Genomic DNA, 10,475 nt, shown 5'->3' with positions numbered 1-10,475 from the left:
TCAAAACGTAGCACACTAGTTAGTATAGATATTGATATGTATTTATTTATGAAACAGTATAAACAAATTGTAAAGGTTTTATATCTTATGTACGAGAAAAAGGAAAATGCTACAAAAATAATTGTATAAAATATACACAAATCTCTGCTAATCATCAAACAGCAAGTTCTTTCAGTACCTGTCCTGCAATTACCAGGCGTTGTATTTCGGATGTACCTTCGTATATTTCCGTAATGCGCGCGTCACGATAGTAACGCTCAGCTGCCATATCGCTAACGTAACCCATGCCTCCTAAAACTTGAATGCATTGATGTGAACAGAATGTAGCTGCTTCAGATGCAGCTACTTTTGCCATTGCAGCTTCTTTCGTATATGATTTACCATTATCTTTCAGCCAAGCTGTACGCCAAACTAGCAATCGTGATGATTCTACCCTTAGCGCCATGTCCGCCAGCTTTTGTTGGATAATTTGTAATTTAGCAATCGGTTTGCCAAAAGAATTACGATTTTGCGCATAATTTGTCGCCAGTTCTAACGAGGCTTGAGCTATACCTAGCGCTTGACTTGCAATACCAATTCGACCTGCGTCCAAAGATTGCATTGCAATTTTGAATCCATAACCAGACTTACCTAAAATATTTTCTTTCGGAATTTCGCAATCTTCAAAAATTAGCTGGCATGTAGAACTTGCTCGTATTCCTAGTTTGTCCTCTTTTTTTCCAAGTGTAAAACCTTTTAAGCCTTTGGGAACTATAAAAGCTGATATTCCTTTGTGCTTCAAGGATTTATCTGTAGTGGCGAAAAGTATGCCAGCTCCAGCTTCAAAACCACTGGTTATCCACATTTTCGTACCATTTAAAATATAGCGATCACTCTTTTCAGTTGCGGTTGTAGAGGCAGCACCTGCATCAGAACCATTTCCAGGTTCTGATAGCGCAAAAAAACCGACTTTGTCTCCAGAGGTGTAAGGTTTCAACCAAAAATCTTTTTGCTTTTGTGTCCCATACGCAAGAATTGGTCCTAAAAATAGCGAGTTATTAACAGACATTATCACACCACATGATGCGCATCCACGAGATATTTCTTCCATTGCTATACTATATGCCAAATAGTCCAAGCCCGTGCCGCCTAATCCAAAAAAAATACAAATTAGATCACAAGTCGTGTAATAACAATTTACACAAACCGTATTCTTCTGGAGTTGTTATGGACATAAGTCCCAGTTCACCCATTTTTTTTAACTGATCTTCAGGATATAAATGTTCACGATCATGTTTAGCTGCTTTTGGTACGATTTCCGCATTAACAAAATCTCTACATGTTTTCTGTAACATTTGATGAGTATCAGACAGAGCAGATAAGCAGGCAATACGCCTTATTGCAGGATTCTGAAGAGTACCATGGCGGCCTTTTTGGGGAACAAATAAATACACACACATAGGATATTTACAAATCAAAGTTCAATTCAGCAATACAAAAATGTAAATATCTTTTTTCTTTCAGCAAATTTTTATACTTACCTAGAAATTTGCCTACATAAACGAGCGACTGCATAATGAAACGGACAATTAGAATATCAGCTAATGAATGATTTTTTTGGCATAGAAACTTAAATATAAATATGCACTTATCAAAGCGAAGTATACAAAAAATAAAACAAAACGAACGCAAAAACGATGACTTTTAAACGGTTTCTATAGTCGATAGAAATGATCGATTTAGCACCAGCAACAAGTAGGGGAAAGAGAATTGCGAATATCGCATTTGTTATACAAAATTTAAAAATTTACAACCAATGAGAATATCCATACAATTGATAGATACTACACATAAGTACCTATATCTCTCCCCAATTACGGTTCATATATGTATATATTAAATTGCATTTGTTTTAATTTATTAATAACTAATATAGCATAGTATACTATTATAGTATAGTAATGCTATATTACGCATACAATATGCAAAATTACATTACTTTCTACTCAAAGTAATATGATGTTTCTTGTTTTTTCGTTAAAGTCATCGTCACTTTTAAATTATCAAAACAACGTTTTATAGTATTTACCGAATATTTCACATCAAAACTTTAATTTTTTGATTCTGGTTCAGTTTGAATTTTAAAGTAATGGCGAATTCTTTGTTTTAAATCGTGCTTGAAGTGTTCATGTACGAATGCAAATTCTACGGCATTCAGTGAAAGTTGCAGTAAATCGTTTTTCGTTAAGTTAAATGTATTTTTTGCTAATACGAATTCATTTGACAAGGTGGTGTCGAAAACACCACAATCGTCAGTGCATAATATTACTGGCGCCTTTTTATCATTAAAAATATGTTTAAAATGGTGATCGTCATAGCATTTTACAGTGGAACATTTCACATTACTCGTCAAACAGCATTCAATGGCTATATTTCTTCTATATATTTCATTTAGTTGAAGCTCACTTAGAAAAGTACCATGACCACAACGTTCCATGCCGAATTTAATCATTTGATCAATTTCTGCAGGATTGTGAATTTCTGCACAATGTAAGGCCAGCTTTAAATCGTTTTTTCGAGCTTTTTCCAATACTGGTATAAAGTGCATGAAATTACCCAGTTTCGGATTACCGCTAAAGTCAATACCAGAGATAATGTCTTTATAAGTGTTCTTTAGCTGTAATGCAATATTAACTGTTTCTTCAGCCTCAGCTACGCTTTTACTTCTATCAATAGATAGCAGCAAGCTTACATGAATACTTTCAATTTTCATAGTACGTTCTATAGCCTCCAAAACATTTTTCACATATTCTTCTTTAGACATTTCCGAATTTTTCTTAGGAGTTGTGCGTAATTCCAAATAAATAACATTATCTTTGGCAAAATCTCTTATTGCTAGCTCTGTAGCTAATTGTAGGCCCTTCTTAGTGGCTGTTAATTCGTGCATAAAACGGAACTTAAGAAAGCATTGGTCAAGATTTCCACCATCGAATACTAACTCTTTGCTGAGTAAAACCTTTTCATTGGAATTCACGCCGTATAGTTCTTCACACAACTCTTCAATTGATTTAGTGCACAATGACCCATTGAGATGTGCATGTAATTCAATCTTCGGCATCATTCGTATAAAATTAGTTGTATCCATCGCATACAGATTATTTCACTGAAATTTAAGCATATTTAAAATTTGAAATATTGCATATTTTGAAATTTGAAATACCTTCTTTTTTATATTTCTGTATTTGCTCTATCAGCTGCGCATAAAGAAATAAACAAGGGGCGATGACTGAAATCAATCGATAATATCGATATGTGTGACCAAGCACCATCCGGCAGTTAAAAATGTATGTTTTTACTTTGTAATTTACCACTTATCATTAAAAAAAAGGACTTTTACAAGGATACTAAGTTGGTTTAGAGCTATATTTTTATATACCATGTTATTATGTAAACGGGAATTTTAAAAATATTTTCAGTTCTCTTTACATCCCATGTCATCTGGCTACCTTGTTTCTGACACTGCGCCATCTTGTGGCAACGAATTAGCGCAAGCAGCTGTTTGTTTAGTACTGTCGTACAGTTTGTGTGAAAAATATCTAAATACTTTTCGGTTTACAAATTTCGACTGAGACAATTTTTGAATTATTTGCGGGAATCGGAATGGTTGGGTTGTGTCGGTTATGTGCCGCTGTTCGTAAAAAGGATATGCTTATCCCAATGAACTTTGACATTTGCCAAAAAATGAGGGAGTGCTTTGGAATTGAAATGTGTAACAGTGGTGATAAGCTTCCTAAATGTGCCTGCGGCCTCTGTTTAGAAACATTGCAAAATGCCTTTTCCTTCTTCCAGAAAGTCAAGGAGTCGCAGGAATCATTAGCTTTATTATTAAGTATTTCAAAAGATGACAAACCTGAAACTGTTAATGAAGTTTGTATTAGATTAAACGAAAGTGAACTAACCAACAGCCATATTACTGCTCAATATATAGAATCGGTTAAAGATCATGAAATGAAAGGAGTTGACATAGAGAGTGATAATATGTTGACATTAGATTCGATGGAGCTTAATATGCAAATGATGCATAGATGCATAGAAGAAGATGGTGACGATGAATATCAAAGTTTGGAAATTCTAAATGTCACTGAGGTCAATAGTTCGCTGACTGATATGGATGACAAAGTTGGAGGGGAGAGTCTCAGCCAACTTTCAGAAAATAGTACGGATGTTAAGATCGAAACGTACTTTTTGGAAGATGTAGACGAAGATTTAGAAGAAGGGTCACTGGTTAATCAAGAAACCACGGAAGCTAAATCGAGAGAGTTAAATGAAAACAATTTCAAACCTACAATTATTGAAATCTTACCTGCCAACAACTGTGTAACCAATTCTTCGAAGGTTTGTTTTGAGTGAAAATGTATACATGTATGTACACATTCACATAAGTATTTACTTTCATTTCAGAGTTTTGAAACAACTGAAGTTAATAATGCCCAAGTATACGAATGGAGATTATATACCTGGATTTGCCATACTTGCTCTGAGATCTGCGAAACTTTCGCTGCATTGCATTTACATGCTAAAGAGAAACACGAAGTGCAAGAAGTCAATTATCTACAATACAAGTGCACTGATTGTCAAAAAATTTGTGCGCATTATAATAAATTTCTAAATCATGTGCGATTCCGACATCATCCTGAATTAAGTTTGCGTTGCGATGCCTGCGATAATCAGCTGGAATCTTTTCAAGAATTAGCTGCTCATAGAGAAAATTGTGCTGCAGCACAACAATATCCTTTAGTAGATTTGTGTAATATATGTGGAAAAAGTTTTCACAGTCGCAATGCTACATTAGTACATTCACGTGCACAACACAATGAGGAAGATAGTGACAAAACCAAGTATCACCAATGTACTCAATGTGATAAAAAGTTTAAACGAGTGGCGAATCTGCGGGCGCACGAACATATTCATTCAGGTACGTCGAGCTATATTGGCCAAATATTGTTAAATAATAAGCTTTCATAATTTCAGGTTTAAAAGAGTTTGTATGTGATATATGCGATCGGAAATTTCGTCAGAAACATAATCTCGAAGTGCATTTGTATACACATATAAACGAACGAGTTTTTGAATGTAAAATTTGCAATAAAAGGTAAATGAGTCGTTATGAATTTTTTATTTTTAATTGTTTATTTCAATGAAGTATTTAATTATGCATCAAAATCATGATATACACATGTATATATTTAATTCCACAGTTTGAAAACATCAACTAGTTTGGAGAAACACCAGCTGATTCACAAAGATATCAAGAAGTTCGCCTGTGATTATTGTGAAAAAGAATTTCGCACAAAAGATGCAAAGCTTTCCCATGAAAGGATACACACTGGGGAAAAACCTTTGAAATGCAAGTACTGTGACCGGTGTTTTCGTTTTCGTAGTGGGTTAATGGTTAGCATAAATACACTTTTGAAGTAATTTTAATAATATACATAATGTTTCGTTTAATATTCCTTACAGGGCCATCTTAATTTACATACGGGGGATCGTCCATATTCCTGCCAGGATTGCAGCCGTCAATTCACCAACTGGGGCAATATGAACAAACACATGAAACGTTGTTCTAAACGCCAAAGCAGTGGAAAGAGTACGTAGTTATGTTGTTATATCAACAACAAATGAAAAACGTTTCGATTTGTGTGATAAAAGATGTATATGTATATAATACGATTCCTAGTAGAGAGTACACAGCGCTACCTGTTATTATAATCATTATAACAATACGCGAATTTGCTTCTGGGTTGTTTTTGACGTTACAATACATCAACGCTTTGGTCTGTTTGTTCAACTAATCTTAGACATTTAATATTACATAATACATCCAAATAATATAAGTGAGGACTTTGGTACAAATTTTCGAATAAATAAGTTGAATTAGATAATTATATGAAATAATGACATACTTAAATAATATCATAAAAAAAGTTGCGTTTATGTTGGATTTACACAGAATTTAATTGTAATATAGTCCATTCTCACCATAAACAGTGTAAATATAAAATAAATCTAGTTTAAAAGGGCATACGATAAAATTTACTTCGTACACTATACTTTACACTGATTTTAGTATTGGAAAAATATTAGAAAAAGTGGTATTATTTAGCTTTTATTAAAAATTCAAATTTATTCCGAACAGTTTAAAAGTTTTTAGCTGAACTCATTTTGCAAACACATCTAGATGTTATATTCCATAATGGCGTTGTCAGTGGCGCAGAGCATTTGGGATAAACAATACAGTACAACTCAAAATATGCGGTTGTATGAAGGAAAATTTTCATCTATTTTCAAATTGGGAATAAAAAGAGGTCAAGTAAAAAGCCGACAATGACTGGCAACTCGTATTTGTCCAATTGCAAAATCTCTTTTCCGCCGCCATTTTAAATGTAGTTCATTCGTTTCCGACTCACATTTGTAGAAGTGGTGAAGCTTGTGAATTTCAAAAGTTCACATTCCAATTGGTTGTGCTTCGTAGTTGTTCTATAGAAAATATTTTTCGTTTGTAAAAATTCGTAAATGCTTTTAGCTACGTGCTCCTCTGAGATGACAGTGAATATACTCACGCAATTTCATTTCAGGGCCATTCAACACAATCTCATGTTTTTTCATAAATTCATTATAAGAGAAATTGCAAAGGTCAATTGAGTCGAATGACTTGAAAACGGTTGAATGAAATGACATGAGACGTTAACTTACCAAAAAAGACGGATTTAAAATGTCTAAGGGGGTGGGCGCTGAAAACTATTGCTCTAAGCTAGATTTCAGGCGACACTTCAAGCTTCCGAAATAATGCAGTGTCTTCTTATTCTTCTTAGGAAAACTGCTGAAATAGCTAACACCACAGGAAACAATATAAAAAATCAAGACCGATAGTAAAAGAGCAATTAGACAATAATTTTATATTGCTGACGGAAAACGGCTGTTTATGTATTGGGTTTCAGGCCAAAATAGCCAAAAGTGTTATCCGTCTGGCTAATGAAATTTCCAAAAGGGCTGACAGAAGAAAGGTGAGATGGTATGCCTTAGAAACAAACAGGTTCACAAAGATTATAAACAAGGGCCCCTCGTCTCGAAAAGACTGCAGGATGATTGTTGGGATAATGACAGGACACATCAGCATTACATGCCAGTCGGATGGGCATTACTAACAACGACACGTGCAGAAAGTGCTGGAAGTAGGTTTTAGAGACACGCTTTAAAACTTTAGCTGCTTCTGTTCAGCCCTATCTAGAACTCGTTTAAGATATCTAGGAGCTTCACATTTCAAGGGACCGGGTAAAGTATTAAAATTAGATAACAATACTCTATTAGAATTAGCAAAAAGCATTGAGGCCTGTTTGGCGAATACTTAAGCTTGAATATAATTGAACATTCATTTGACATTACTGAGAATAAGTAGGTCTATGTATGGCGTGACAGTCGACCAGTATAACCTACTTAGGATTAGAGGACAAAAATAAATTTTAATCATTAAAAATAACTTTGTTATGTTTCAAAATATTATCCATTAAAAGCTGTATTCTGTTGCATGTGTTTGACACAATTTTCATAGCACTTTTGCCACAATGATTGAGGTATCTCCAAAACATGCGTTCTGAATGCAATAACCGCCTCTTCAGGTTTCGAAACGTTTATCTTTAACGCACGAGAATAAAAAGAAATCATTCGGTAAGTAAGGACTATAGAGTGGATAAATTGATGTTTTGAGTACTCAAAAATGCAGTTGTTTCAGTTGATGTGTGAGAGTTTGCAATGTCGTGGTGAAGAGTCATCCGTCAACTTTTGTTGTATTCGGCTTACCTTAAAACACGATGCTGTCGACAGATCTTTACTTTCGGGCGCATACGCGTAAATCCACGTTTCATCAACTATCAGGATGCTATAAACGTGTTTCGAAGCAGAGCGGTCGTATTTTTTGACTTTTCTCTCGACCAAACAATACGAGCCCCTTTTTTTGACCGACTGACAAACTGTGAGTGATCCAAGGTTAAAATATTATTTTACTGTCAAATGTCCACACAATATTGGATATATGCTGTGCCTATATTTGCCCCTATTTCACGATAGGTCATATATATCTGGTAATATTAGTTTGTGTACAGCATCAATAGCTTCCGGAACAACAAATGATTTTGGACGATCTTCACGAAATCCATCTTGGAGTGATCTACGACATCGATTGGATTTATCAAACCATCGATAAACGCTGGTCCTTTATTGAGTTTCGTCGTCAAAAAGTGAATTAAGTTTATCGATGCAGAGTTGCTGACTTAATCCACGCCTACCGTCACTCATCTCCAGCATCCACTATTGAATAATATTCGACCGAATAGTCTACATCACGTAGTGAGAAATTATAGTAGCTGCGACTGTACATGAAGACCGTGGAGAGTTAATTCGGCGACGTTCGCATCAACTCAGATTGACGTATGGAACGACTTGGCGCATTTTACGTCGAGATCTTAAATTGAAAGTGTGCAAAATACAGCTTGTGCAAGAACTGAACTACTCGATCTTCGCAAGGGACATCGCTTCGCTCAATGAAAAGTTCCAATAAGTTCCGACATTTTCAAGCCAGATTTTGTTAAGCGATGAGGGCCTGGTTGATCTTCAAAAATTGAAGAGCTGACATTTCATACAGAAAAAATTACGGTTTGCTGTGGTTTGTGGCCGGTGGATTCATCGGTCCACATTTCTTCGAAAATGATGCCGGTGAGTATGCCGTTAATGGCCACCGTTATCGCGCCATGATAAACAACTATTTGATGCCTAATTTGAAGCTCGTGATCTCGGCGACATAGGTTTCAGCAAGATGGCCTTAATTTCTCATACCTGATCGATACCTTTCCTGTGAATATATGTAAAGACTGAAGTATACGCAAAGCATCTTCTATTCAGGCCTTGAAGCAAAATATCACCCATGCCATTCGCCAGTTACTAGTCTAAATACTCAAATGAGTCATTAAAAATTGAACTCTAGGGATCGACTATCTGAGACGTAGCCGCGATCAACATTTGAAAAAAAGAGTCTTCAAAAAATAAATGCCAAAGAGTGTCCTTTCGAATGATAATATAAAGTTTCTGTGATTATTTTCTTAAAAAGAACAGGAAATCTCGACTGATATCGAAACTGATACTTACGTGCTCCCATTTAACCACAAATAATTTCAATGCTCACATTTAAATTTTATATTTTTTTTTATTGTTAATTTTATTGCATGCACAAAATTGTTAATCTTACCATTTTATATTCTAATATATTTTTTCATACCTATAATGTGTATGTATGCATGTATGTATGTATGTATGTATGTAGTATTATGTAGTTACATATTTTCATTCTTGTCTACACTCTTTGAGTTGTCAACACATAGTACAACTATTTCTATTATATGTATCTCAATTAATATTTTAACTTTGTATAGTAATTTCATCTTTATGCTACATTTTTCTTATAATTCCTTACCGGTCCACATACATTTGTTAAGTACTGTCTTACATTTAACGCTGCGAATTCAAACTTTACAACCAATAATAATTCTGCATACATTTAAGAAGACGAGTCGTACATTTTTTCGCATATTTTTATGATCTTTCTTTAAAAATTTGAGGTTAAAAACATACAGTTTATTTTTCTATATGGCTGCGGTTTTTATTGTTTGCAATTGTTTTATAACAGCTGATTAAAGAATTAGGTTTTTAGGTTTTTTTTGTTATATTAATTGCAACTACAATGAGATATTGAAATGAAATCAAATAACTTAATGGTTTTGGTATTAAACAACTTTGCATTCATTTGCTTAAGATAATAAATATTTCGCTTTAATTATTTTTTATTAATTATTTTTGTACATTAGTGTTTTAGTGTTTTTCTCATTAGTATTTCGACGTAATGAATTTTGATTTTCATCTTCGTAATGGGCATATACTCACTGGCATTAGAGAAAACTGGTCGCTGTACATCAAAAGATATGTAATACATATTTAAATAAAAAAATTAAAAAATATGAAAAAGATTTATACAATATTTTTTGCATATAAATTATTATTAATTTTTTTCGTTTGTGGATTTGCTCGTGTAAATTTAATACTATATTTGCTTGTAAACGAACTCAGTCATTAAGGGTTTATTAAGTATTTATTATGACACATTGTAACAAGTATACATATGCTATAATAATGATTACAGTGAACCTCGCTTAATTGCAATGCATAAATCAGAAGTAAAATAAATATTATAGAGAATAATAGTTTTATGCCGACGGCTTGTCGTTTCTTTTATATAAATATATTATTAAGAATATGGCAACTCCAAATTTTTACATTGACGAAATATTTGAAAAATAGTAACTGATGTACGGTACAGCTATAAGGAAACAGTACTGTATTTATATGTATGAAGAGAGCGTAAAGATACAAACGTGTTGTTGAGCCTTATT

General features: G+C 33.9%; 3 protein-coding genes across 3 annotated transcripts in view; 1 reads left to right on the top strand and 2 right to left on the bottom strand.

Annotated features, from left to right (window-relative positions):
* The window catches only part of LOC105230442 (uncharacterized), a 29,929-nt gene extending 22,535 nt beyond the window's left edge, over positions 1–7,394 (top strand). The window contains exons 7-11 of the mRNA XM_049447078.1: positions 3,579–4,374; positions 4,441–4,954; positions 5,011–5,131; positions 5,238–5,430; positions 5,500–7,394. Coding sequence (XP_049303035.1) covers positions 3,579–4,374; positions 4,441–4,954; positions 5,011–5,131; positions 5,238–5,430; positions 5,500–5,634 — 1,759 coding nt within the window. The 3' untranslated portion in view covers positions 5,635–7,394. The remainder of the gene's footprint in view (positions 1–3,578; positions 4,375–4,440; positions 4,955–5,010; positions 5,132–5,237; positions 5,431–5,499) is intronic.
* Positions 20–1,694, bottom strand: LOC105230446 (short-chain specific acyl-CoA dehydrogenase, mitochondrial). The gene is made up of 3 exons (XM_011211217.4): positions 1,521–1,694; positions 1,187–1,408; positions 20–1,128 (listed from the first exon to the last, which is right to left on the bottom strand). The coding sequence occupies exons 1-3, from the start codon at positions 1,552–1,554 to the stop codon at positions 155–157; spliced, it is 1,230 nt and encodes a 409-aa protein (XP_011209519.1). The 5' UTR covers positions 1,555–1,694; the 3' UTR covers positions 20–154.
* On the bottom strand, positions 1,998–3,345 carry LOC105230447 (adenosine deaminase-like protein). Its single transcript, XM_011211218.4, has 2 exons — positions 3,200–3,345; positions 1,998–3,142 (listed from the first exon to the last, which is right to left on the bottom strand). The coding sequence occupies exon 2, from the start codon at positions 3,122–3,124 to the stop codon at positions 2,090–2,092; it is 1,035 nt and encodes a 344-aa protein (XP_011209520.2). The 5' UTR covers positions 3,125–3,142; positions 3,200–3,345; the 3' UTR covers positions 1,998–2,089.
* Positions 7,395–10,475: the final 3,081 nt, after the last annotated feature.

The sequence above is a fragment of the Bactrocera dorsalis genome, chromosome 2 (genome assembly GCF_023373825.1).
Source record: "Bactrocera dorsalis isolate Fly_Bdor chromosome 2, ASM2337382v1, whole genome shotgun sequence".
NCBI classification, from domain to species: Eukaryota; Metazoa; Arthropoda; class Insecta; order Diptera; family Tephritidae; genus Bactrocera; species Bactrocera dorsalis.
This window is presented reverse-complemented; position numbering and strand designations above follow the sequence as displayed.